Here is a 12,686-nt window from a genome sequence, read left to right on the forward strand (position 1 = left end):
ATTTCTGACCAATATAAGTTTTGAAAAACCTTTTCTAATACAGATGTGAATAATTTGAGTAATATAGTGTCTCTTTGTTTGAATCCTTTGCCAGTTTTCATTTCAATCACTTTGTTGTTTAAATTGGGTAGGCAACTAAGTTCCCGCCATTTTTAAAATTTAAATTTTTTAAAAGGTTTAATAAAAAATAACAACTAATTAATCAATAATGTATTCACCCTTGTTATTTGCAACTTCTTCCCAACTTTCAACAAGATTTTCAATACCTCGTTGGTAGAAATCACCCGATTTCGACTCGAAACATTGATCCAACCAAGCTCTCATTTCTGCATCACTATTGAACGAAACTCCAAAAGAGGTGGAAATCTGTTGGTACCAAATCAGGAGAGTACGGCGGGTGTGGCAGTACTTGCCAGCCATGCGTTTGAATGGCTTCCTTGGTCATATTGGCGATATGAGGGCGGGTGCTGTCGTGCAGCAGAAGAACTCCATGCTGCCGATTCGGTCTTTTCTCATGAATAGCCGTGTTGAGTCGTTCCATCTGTGGAACGATGTATGAGGCAAAAGTTGTTATAGATAGATCCCTCAAGAACTACACAGGTTTGAGTATTCCTGATACACTATCTGTATCTTGCATCAATCTCTCTGTGAATATCTAAATTTATTGACTACACCCTCCTTGTCTGAGTCCTTCCTCCTCAGGGCCACCACTCCTCACTAACACAGGCGGGTGTACTGACAAAGCTTAAATGAACAAACATATGTTGAAAATCATTCCAGCAATGACCATCCCAACTTATAAAGGGTTTTTCAGACTATTTCCTTCAATGTGTTCTCTCCTTTTCAAAGACAGTAGGGAGAGAAGGAGAAGATATAATTGCTATTTTCTAAAGGTCCAGTGACCATGTAAATGTTACTCGAGGAATTGTGAAATGGAAAGAGTGACAGTCATGTACCATTTCAGAGCATTACTAGACTTCAGCCAATAAGTGAAACCAAGTCACACTTCCATCTAAGACTTTACTCTTACTCTCTAACAAAACACATTTCAAGTTAGCAATATGGAATAAAAAAATGCAGGGTGCTGATGATTATAGCTGAAAAGGGCTGAATGAAGTATATTGTTGTATTTAGGTTTTGGTTCTTTCTGTTATGAGTTCAAATTCTACTTGGGTTGTATTTTTGATTTATATGTCTTGTCAAAAATTAATTAAGTTTCATTTAGTTCATCATATCTTTGTTTCTATAATGAGAAATGTATCAATATTTGAATCACCTCCAGTTAATGACTGGTGCCTATTTCATCAAGTTTACATGGACAAAAGAAATTCAACCATTTTGTGTGAAGTCAGAATGTGAAAGAATATAACTAAATACCAGAAGGTATTTTGTGCAAAAATCTACAGTAGTTTTAGAATAGGAAATCAATATTTGAATATAATTCTTGATCTCTTGTTTTGCAGATGCTTGGATCATAACTGAAGGCTTACATACTGGAGTTGCGAAATATATTGGGGAAGTTATGCATAATAAGGAAAATAAAGTGGTTGCCATGAATGAAGTGACAACTCTTGGTGTTGCACCATGGAACTGTGTTCGGAAGAAAAAATCCCTAGTGAATAAGGAGGTAAATTTCTGTTTGTTATTTTCCTTTTTTTAACCTCTTATATATCCTTTCTCCATATTAACATTAAGTATTGATTTATATCATTTTACTGCTGGTGTTTGAAAGTTCAATATTAATTATAAAATGGTAACATTTAATTATTAAATTACATCAAGACATAAAGAAAAATCCATATGATTTCCATTTATGATACATTGCTAATTTTGGGATAAGAGAAGTAATATTTTCAAGGGTTCTTGACTTTCGTGTGTGTATTATTTTTTTCTATTTTACTTGAAACGAAAAAGTAAATGGCCGAGTGAATGAGATATTTGACAACTTGATCATAGAGAATGAGTTCTGTTTCATTGTTTCTGGGGGAAATACTATGTTCTACATTGCCTCAGTTTTGTTTTTTGTTGTTTCTTTTTTGCTTATCAAGAAAAATATATCAATTTGGCAATATTCCATCACTTCTCAAAGATTATCAATCATCTTGATTTCTTGCTTGACATTTTGATCCAGTTTCTGGTTTTGGTTAGAGTTTGTGTGCAATGCATATAACTCAACAAGTCATTCTATATTAAACTTATTGTTTCTTCCTTTGTGCAGTGTAACTATTTGACAGAGATTAAGATTTGATGTGGTTATATAGCAGAGATCTCTTGCCAAGAGCCTGGTTCTGGGAGTCTTTCGTGCTTTGCTGACTCTGATATCCAGTTGAATTATTTACGTGAATCGAAGTAGTGGTTAAAGACAACACATGGGTTATAGGTTTTTACTCTGTTTCCACCACCAGTTGTTTCAAAAATTCTGCAAATATCCTGAATACTTCACTTTTTCCCTTTCCCCATGCTAAAAATATAATAATAACGAAAATACAAAACGTGACTATCACAACATAGAGAAAAAGATACCCTGAGGTTGTGTGAGATTTGGATTAAATCCCCTTATAGCAAATGAGTAGTGTAAGATCCGCAGAAAGTCAATATAAATGAGCAGCCATATCCATGGATCTTCCCTGGTTATTTTAAAACTAAAGATTGTGAAAATGCATAATTTCTTTGCATTATGTTTTTTCTGAAGCTATTATTTCTCGGATTTGTGTAAAGTTCTCTTAGGGAAAACAATATTCTTTCTTATAGAATTGTTATCTCTTCATCTTTAGGAGTTACTTTCTTTTATTTTCGTCCTTACGTCAGAAAGTAAAAACTTCGTAGAAAAAGCTATACGCACTTGTTCATGAGGAATCACTGGTTTAACGTTCTTCGCTTTTGTCTGGTGACAATATCATAAAACTATTTTAAAGTTATTGAAAGGTTTAAAGATTTAAATAATCTTAACAGGGTAATGAAATGAAAGACATTCTATAGTATCATTATGCTATGATACGACTACACTGAGACCAGTGTTACAAATCTTAATACATTTTCTATTTTAGAGAATAGTGCATACGACTAGAATTGAAATCGCTGACCTAGTGAACAAAGTACTGCAGCTGTCACGCTGCAGTATGGATTCTAAATTTGTGTCTATGTATGTATGTATGTATGTATGTATGTATATACATATATATATATATATATATATATATATATATATATATATATATATATATATATATATATATATATATATATATATATATATATATATATACAGGGGGCCTCTACATTGCGCACAAATGAAAACAACACTCGCATCTCGTTTTAACAGATATTTTAATAAACTTTCATTAAAATATCTTGAAATGCTAAAGAGTAAATTTATTATATAGATGAACCACTCACTGCAATTCTTCAGGCCAGTCGTTTTGTTTACGTTGGTGAATACTGCCATACTCCTTGCTTTCAGTTCATTTTTGGTGTCACGAGGAGTTTCATTGGTCTCTTACTCAACTGCACCCCGCACATAATAATGAAGCGGGTTGCTGTCTGGGGAGTTAGGTAACCAGATGTTAAGTGTGATGTGGTTGCGGAAATTGTCTCATATCCATGACTGGGTTCTACAGCTTGTGTGGTATGGTGCAGAGTCCTGTTGCCAGACATGAGATCTTCCAGCAGCCACCCTCTTGACCTAGGGCAGCACTACGTCCTCCAAGCACTTTATGTAGGGCTGTGTACTGAGTCTGGAGCCATGTGGGAAGATGAATGGAGGCATAATGTTACCATCACTAATGATTACACCAAACACTATGATGTTGAGAGGATGTTTGATTTTCATCTCACTCGGTACATATCAAATTGCACTGTCCTCAGATTGACACCCAAACAATCTGAAATATTCGTATTGGAGCTTCCAGCGCGAATGCCAAGCAATACAGTTTGTCATTTCCAAATGTTTGGCATAGTGAATTGCGTCATGGTGCTGCTTTAATCACAGACTGTGCCCAACTGACCCTACTATAGTGTGTAGTCGACAAAATCAAAAACGAACAATGCACATAAGCAAAAGCAAAAAAATAAAAAATAAAATGGTGACAATTTCTGATATTCAACGCGGAATACTCTGTATTTGAGTGCGGAACTCTCTGTTATTCAGATTATTATTATCATTGCTTTACTTCTCAGAACGTTCAGTCTCGTTTGTTCTGGTAGATTCTATGAGAGAAGACAGCAGCCTGCAGTCAGAGATCTCACAAAATCTCTTTCTGCACATTATATGATACTTGGTTGTTAATTATTGTAGGAAACTTTCAATATACAAGTACCAATCTCAAAATCCTACCTGTCCCCAGTAGATCAGTTTTTTGGCCTTACTCTGCTCTCATGTCAATTCCGATTTCTTTGACATATTTCTCGAACTTGGTTGCTAGTGTTCGGAGTGCCCTTAAAGCTACTGGAATGACAGACACTCTCCTCGTAGTCTATATTCTCACAACTTCGTCTTTTAGAAGTCTGTACTTTTCAATCTTTTCTAGTTCTTTGTCACTTATGCGTGCATCTCCGGGTATTGCAATATCTATAATCTTGGTTTCCTTTTTCCCTTTATCTACCACAACAATATCTGGTCTCCGAGCCTTGATCAAGGAATCACATTGGATCGTAAAATCTCACAGTATCTTATGTTCCTTGTTCTCAGTGACTACTTCTGGTTCATGTTCGTATCATTTCCGTATTCAGTTCAGGTCGCACTTTTCACATAGCGTTCAGGAGACAAACTTATCCACATTATCGTGCCTCCTTTTGTAGTGCTTTTGAGACAGCTTGCTACACTCACTCACAATATGTGAGATTGTTTCGTTTTCGCTTGCACACATCCTAAAAAGAGGCGGCTCGGAATTTGGTGTAATTAGTTCTCAGAGCTTCTTCCTAGGTGCTACATATAAATGCCTCACTGCATCCTTTCAGATCACTTTTTCTTAACCATCTGTAAGTATTGATCTTGTCTTTTCCTTCGATTTCTCTGAGGTATTGCCCATGCAACGGTTTCATTTTCCAGTTGTGTACTCTTTTTTCATTTTGTTTCTTAAATGCTTGTGGGTGCCCTCCTGTTACAGGAGAACTTATAGGCATAATCGAGGAACCGCACTGTCCGAAATTTCCCCGACTCCGACTTACAGGTCTACACTGAGAGAGGTAACATCCACTCTTGCCATTTTTGCAACTTTCACCCACCTTTCAATACACTCACTCAAGGACAGAACTTCCCTCTCCACTCGCAATTTCATTTTTCAAGTGAAAATCCACTTCCTTTCATAGAGATTTTTATTTTCCTGTAGCCAGGGGAGACGTTTACGCTGGTCTATATTTATCGACTGTGTGATGTTTAGTTCTTCAACTTTTGTTATTTCTTCAATTGGTTCGTCTCCCTCCTCGGTTTTAGCTGGTGTGTGTTATTTTGTTTGTTGTTTTATGCTTCAGTATTCGCCTGTCTATGTGTGTTGTTTATGTGTATGTGAGTGTATGGAGTGTCATTATGCATCTGTATACCAATTCATTAGTGTTCTTTTTTTATGTCTGTAAACATTAAAATCTCCCTAACACATTCAGTATAACACAATCTATATTCTGATACTTTCTCTCCCTATTTCCAAAGCTATCTCTCTCTTTCTCTTTTTCCCACTTTTCCCTGCTCTTTGTTACTCCCCCCATCTCTCTTAGCTGTATATTTTTCTGTATCAGAACAAACAAAACACATAATTTTATGTGACAATGGTTTTTATAATATGTATAACAATTAAAACATTGATTTGATTTCTAGGGATCGTGGCCTGCAGACTATTCCATACAAACTAATGCTAAAAAAGAAAAGTATGCATTGGATCCTAATCATTCACATTTTATCCTTGTTGATGATGGTACCAAAGACAATTTTGGAGAAATAATTGAATTTAGAAAAAAGTTAGAACATACTATTTCACAAGAGAAAATCCCAGGTAAGTTGTTATTACTGAGAAATCTAAACATATCATACAGAACAGAGATGAAATATTATTGAGAATTCCTTGTTAAATTGACACATACATCATATCAAATGTCTCCCTTTAATATGGAACAGATCTTTTATAGGTTTTAGTTAAATTATTTTTAATATTTAAGACCTAAGCAATTCTATTTTTCTATGGTATCCAATCAACTTACTGAATGATTCTTTTATTCCAATGTTGACTGGTTCAGTGGTGTCACTGCTTTGCTAATAAAGTCACAATGAGTTTGGAACATGTCTGGATTTTCTCTATGAAGTTTTGTTCTCTTTATTGTTCCTATCATTATGTTTTCTCCAAATGTATTCCTCATTGTTGTACATATTGTGTTAAACTTTGTGTAGGATGCTATCGTCACATTTGGGCTGGTGTCCCAGTTGCTATTCATCCTCTCCTTCATTGACTTTAAAGCATGTTTCTGACGTTATTGGTCCTGTTTTGGTAGCTAAACTCCAACCTCACTTTTATCATTGTGATATGACTTCCTTATCTCTTTTCTCCCATTGTCATTTTTCTCCCTAACTCCCTAACTTTCCCTTCTTGTCCCTTCTCTTAATGTGGCTAATTGAGTGATTCATCTATTTGCTACTTCTCATCATTTCCCTGTTCTTATTCCCTCCTGTCAGAAATGTTTTTTTAATCTCAGTGTTTTCCCTCTAACTTTTTCTTGTTTTTCAGATAACAATGATTTTCCTTTTTTAATTTTGGGTTTACTATTTTGTTTTATTTTTATTACAGTTTCTCATTAGATGAGACAGTTGATCTCCTGAAAGATTAGCTATCATGTTTCTAAGCACTTTAAAGATTTTAATTTTGTTTTAAAGTGATACCAAATTAAGGCAGGCATAGATTTCATTAATTCTTCTTCCTTTTTGGGATCACTGGTTGGGTCTGATGGAAGCCACTTGATAACAACAAGGCTACTCTACCTTTTTCGAGATATATTGTCATGTTATCCTTCATTGATTTACTCAGAGCCTCCAGAATTCACTTGTTTTTCATTAAACATTAATCCATGGCAATCATTTGATATCTCTAAAGTACATCTCTAAATTTTGAAATTCATGGCAATGTGTCACCCAGGTGCATCAAGTCTAAAAAGGGTTTGAAAACAGAATTTGCTGTATAGCTCCCAGGAAGCAGTGTGGAAACAACAACAGAAGGAAAAAACCAGCTGTGATTGCTGAAGCATTATGTTGATAGTCATTGCATGCTGTTGTGGAGGGTTTGTGTGGTCCAGTAACTCTGAGTGCAATCTTGTAGGGCCATTCATAATGATAAATCAAAGAAGGGGACCCAGATAGAACATAGCCAACCCTTTCAATACCTCAGTGACAAAACAAGTAGATGTAGACAACAACAATATCATATTTCAATAGTGTTTGAACAGGTAGAAGTAGGCAATGTCAAAATGGACTGTCTATGATGGTGTCATTCAGAAGTATAAATGAGTTAGTGGCTATCTACCATTTCCCTCAGCTGATACTGTCCATCTGATTCTACATGCTCTGTAGAGGATGGTCCTGAAACCATAATGCATTGGTCACTCCCTAACAAGTTAGGTTCCACAGAACAAATTCTTCTAGCTGATATACTGAGCAACAGACTGAAACAGGAATGCCTTTAAAGATCTGCCATTAACTTCCAGGAAGCACGTTTCAGATCCTTGCAAATGAACCTTGTCAAAACTAGCAGAAATCACTGCCCTTTGGTCAGCAGTGAGTTTGGAGTCATTGATCTCTGCTGTTAATATGTCAATATTATATTTTTGTTTCCAGAAGCTTTACTGGTCAAATAACTTTTGTACTGTTTCCTTCATGCAGCTTTTATAAAACCATAAACATTCTAATAATTTGGCTTCAAATTCCTTCTCATTGAAAGTTATCCAATCAGACACCAATCAAACACACCTGATACTATTTTATTAATCACTACCAAGAGAAGTATTTCAACAAAAAGGTGGAACTTTACATATTTCCACTCTCTATTCATTTTCAATTCATTAACTTCCCTCAGTATTCAATGAAAAGCGATACATCCAGAATATTCTACTGATAAAGTGTCTTTGGTGCATTTCCATGGCCACCCATTATTAATGAGAGAAACACAATAAGAAGATTAATTATAAAATGAAAGATTACATATGATCAATTACCATAATTTCAAATTTGCACAATTTCAGTTCGATAAATAAATTTCAATCACCTGATATGTCAGTATTAGGGGGTTGATGCACATAGCAATGTATTCAGCAGAAGCTCTACATTAAGTGAGTCTTAAACTAAATTGTTACCTTTCTATTTAGGTTTTAGAAGAAGAGAGATAAAGTAAAGTTAAGAGAGAAGTGAAAAAGGTATTGATAATATTAGATTGGCAGGGGAAATGAAAGAATGAGAAAGAAAAGGAAGGAAAATGATGAAATTAATTAATGACATTTGTTGATTGCTTAGATAGATGTGGCTAATGTTCAGATTGATCAGCCACAAGTTAATGCCAGTTTGAATAAGTGTTACAAGAGTAATGTGTGTGAATATGATTTTGAGGAGGAAGTATTTGGAAAAGTGGTTAGTTTGGAAATGAGTGGGAACACAAAGAATTGTTAATGAGAGGAATAATGACCAGTGCATTATCAGCAAATATATAAGAGTCAGGAGACAGAGCTTTTGCAGAGAGAAATCTTGACCAGCCAGATGCTTGGTGTTCATTTCTGTGTAATATAGGTTATTTCTGATGTTTAAATGCAGTCCCTTTCCTGTTGTGGAGACCGTATCAATTGAAGGTCTCACAATGAAGAACTTTGTAGAAAGTTGTACAGAGTTGAAGTATGATCTGGTTCAAAAAAGGAAGACAACACCTAGACACTCTTGTTTGATATATTATAGATTTGAGATTGCCAGGAGAGATACTCAGTAATTTAGAAGCTTAGAATGTGTGGTGACCTTAAGGATTTAGTTGTATGCAGTTTAAGACTAGAGGGGGTAAGTGGTTGGAGAATGTTTCTTTGTTATGAGCATTATGTCCTTATTATTCTGTTGAAATAAAAAAGATTATAGAGGTTATATAGAATTTATATAAAGCATGTGGAAGTTAAAAAGCAGTGAAGAATGCTGTCACCTGAGTATTAAGCATTTCTGTCTTTTCTGTTTTAACATATCTGTATAGTTTTATATTTATTACAGTTATGTATGTCTATTGTGTCTGTAATATTTGGCAGATGGATTTAGCATTTAACTATATATATTTCATTGCATCTGGGGAGAGTCATTCTCTTTTAGCACCTTATTAATTTAACACACTCACCAGTCCAATTTACAATAATTTATTTATACTAAAATTTTCGTTGCACCTTTTCAGTAGTCAGAGAGTCAATGGCTATTGAAATGATTGCAAGACACAATGAAAATTTGAGTAAAACTAAATAAATAAATGAATGGAAATTGGACTGGTGAGTGTGTTAAATTGATAAGGCACTAAAAGAGAATGAATCTCTCGAGACACAATAAATTATGCTTCAACACAAGAATTCACATGAAGAATCTTGCAAACCAAATACAAAAAAAAAACAAAAACAATGAAATATATACACTTTGTATTAGTGAAAGAGTATTAGCTTAGTGTAGTAATATTTTTGTGAGAGATGAGGTAGTTGTTATGTAATATATAAAACAAATTCAATTAATCCCAGTGGAAATTAATGTTAATTAACATGTGTATGTCTTTGTAAAATATATACATATCAAGGTGGACAGAACCTGAGAAAGAAAAATACCTAGGAAGACCTGGGTCAAAGTGGGGAAAAATTACCCTCACATTTTGTGCTTTACAGGTGAGGTGACAAAGAACTGAGATGATTGATGATTTGGGCTTCAGGAGACATGTCCATCCAAGTAAAATTGAGACCCTAAAGACATATTGCCTATATCTGTACACCTGCACACAATCCATGTCTCTGATGAATCTCTCTCCAAAGACATATCTTCTTATGCCCCTCCCTCCACCCATGTTCACCTCTCACTGCAATCCCCTCCCCTCCATCTCACCTTTCACACTCTTATGAATTTTCCTACCCACTCACCTTATCCAATCCTCTGTACCACTTACCATATTCACACCTTTCTCTCTGAGGGAATGCCCCAACACATCTTCATCACCCTCTTCTCTTTCTCATCTTCTCTCTCTGTTTCCACCTGGGGCAGCCATGCATCTTCTCTACTGCAATATACCTGCTTCTGTCCCCTTATTCATACTCTAACTTCTCATCACCTGGCACAAAGCCACCTCCCTCAATATTAATTTCTCCTTCAGTTAAGGGGTCTTCTTTTACAACTCACTTGGTCACCTCACCAATGTTAGTACCACATAAAAGCACCCAGTAAATTCTGTAAAATGGCTGGTGTTAAGAAGAGCTCCAGCTATAACCATGTTGAAAGAAATGGCAGAGCTTGGCATGGTCTTCAGGCTAATAGGAGGGAAGGTGTTAAATGATGATGATGATGATCGAACTCTCTCATGCACCAAATGGCAGTTGCTAGAAAGCGTTCGTGAAGTAAAACCAAGTAGCAACACCAAATGGCGGTGCCCCAGCATGGCCACAGCTCATGAGCTGAAACTAGAATCAATCAATCAATCAATCAATGATGTTGTTGTTTTTGTAGTTGATGAAAATGATAATAATATGGATGCATGTTTCTAAAAACACAACGTGCTTAACTCATGCTAAATTTTATACTCCAGACAAGTCATGTTTTATACATTAGTCAAATATATTTCCTACCCTAATATTCTAGACCTAAGTGAGGTTACATTTTATACCTAAATCAGGTATATTTTAGAACTTATACCATTTATTTTTACCTTAATCAGGTACGCTTTTTTATATCCTTGCAATGGACATATAATATAACAAAGCAGTGAGGAAGAAAGTATATGCCTGATGCATTACTATTACAAGATATCCAATGCTCAGTATTAAAAGGTTCACAGTGAACTGCTTACCAACATGAACTGCCAATCTCTCACAGTTCTTTGTTTTATAACAATGAGACAGTCCACCTTTAGTCACTTGGGTGTGGTCAGAATCTTTCCCCAACAACTTTACAGCTTGATCAGATTATACTTCATACTTAAAAAGGTATATATTTTAAATTCAATCTGGTATACTTTTCATACATTAATTAGGTATTTGTTGCATCTTAGTCGGGTATATTTTATAAGTTAATCAAATATATCTTGTATCTTAAATATCATATTTTCTCTCACAATTTTAGAGCAAGAAAATTTCAAGATTCCAGCTGTTGTAGTACTGGTTGGAGGTGGACTTGAAACTCTGAAATCAGTCTTGGATTCAATATCACACAACATCCCAGTTATAACAGTAAAGGTCAGTAAACAGACTATTCTGTGAAAAGGGTTACTGGAAGTTCATATCTTTTATGTATCTGAAGAAACTTGTGCTTAGGAAAACTAAATAGGACTACATGAGTATTTTGCTGGTGTAGAATTTTATATCAATATTTTATTTAATGAACTACATGGTTGCTGGTTTTATAGTCAACTGCTTAAATCTTATGACAATTTCTATTGGATGAATGTAATTATATGTATTCAATTCAGAGTATTTTATAACCAATATTCTTTTTAAAAAATCTGTCTCTAAATTGAACCATGAAGAGTAATTAGTATTCTTGATATTAACAGCTTAATAAGAAAATGCTCTAACAGACACTGTGGCTCCAACATGTTGAAAGATACGAGGTAATTAGAAAACTCTAATACCTTCTGTTTTGAATAAGACAGAGGACTTGTTCTTCCTATTAAATATTATCAACAATACCTTCACTACATTTACAACACATCCTAAAAGAAGGCAAGAGTTTAGTTGAAAAAAAACATATAGACAGTAAATGGCCCCATATTTGACCAGCACAAAGATCCAACCTGCATCATACCAGTCCTGCCTGGACCCCTAATTTCTTAACAATCAATTTCAACAATCTACGAAGTACATTTTAACCACCATGGACAGACAACAGGCTGTACACAGCACTCAGAAGTAAGCAGGTGGCAGCAAAACTAGCAGCAGACCAGAGCACTGTCACAACACTAAAGCAATGGACATCAACAGTGGCAACACACCATGACCAGCTAAGATTAAGAAGCTCACAACTATGACTATAATCATACCTATTGCAGGAATAATAAGCTTTGGATTAACATATTTGTATACGATAAAAGTAATATTTCTTATTAAAACCACAAATGGATTTAAGTGTTTTTATCATAACAAAGTTGATAATTAAATGAGCCTGTAAGAAAGAGCAGCTAAATTTACATCAAATCACATCTTAAAAATGCAAGGACATATTGGATATTATAGTTACAGTACTCAATATCCTAAAGAATATCCTAAAGCACTGTAATAGTTACCAAGTAAGGTCATTATCAAACTCTGCTGGAACCCAGAAATGAAACGATGGAAGAAATGCAACCTATCCAAACTGATACACTGAAACCTGTATTACAAAGCTCTGCAGGTCAGATTGCACATTACAGTCCTCAGATTAGTGAAACAACCACAAACTAATAGCAGCAACACAGGAGGAGTTTACAACAACTTATTTGGATTGAAATTTGATGAGAACTAGAGACTTTTAC

At 35.0% G+C, this 12,686-nt stretch overlaps 1 protein-coding gene across 1 annotated transcript in view; it reads left to right on the forward strand.

Moving 5' to 3' along the window:
• LOC115221041 overlaps nt 1-12,686 on the forward strand; it is a 248,440-nt gene that overhangs the window by 27,079 nt on the left and 208,675 nt on the right. Inside the window, exons 8-10 of the mRNA XM_036510314.1 lie at nt 1,464-1,627; nt 5,810-5,984; nt 11,300-11,412. Coding sequence (XP_036366207.1) covers nt 1,464-1,627; nt 5,810-5,984; nt 11,300-11,412 — 452 coding nt within the window. The remainder of the gene's footprint in view (nt 1-1,463; nt 1,628-5,809; nt 5,985-11,299; nt 11,413-12,686) is intronic.

This window comes from Octopus sinensis, linkage group LG17 (assembly GCF_006345805.1).
Source record: "Octopus sinensis linkage group LG17, ASM634580v1, whole genome shotgun sequence".
Taxonomy (NCBI): domain Eukaryota; kingdom Metazoa; phylum Mollusca; class Cephalopoda; order Octopoda; family Octopodidae; genus Octopus; species Octopus sinensis.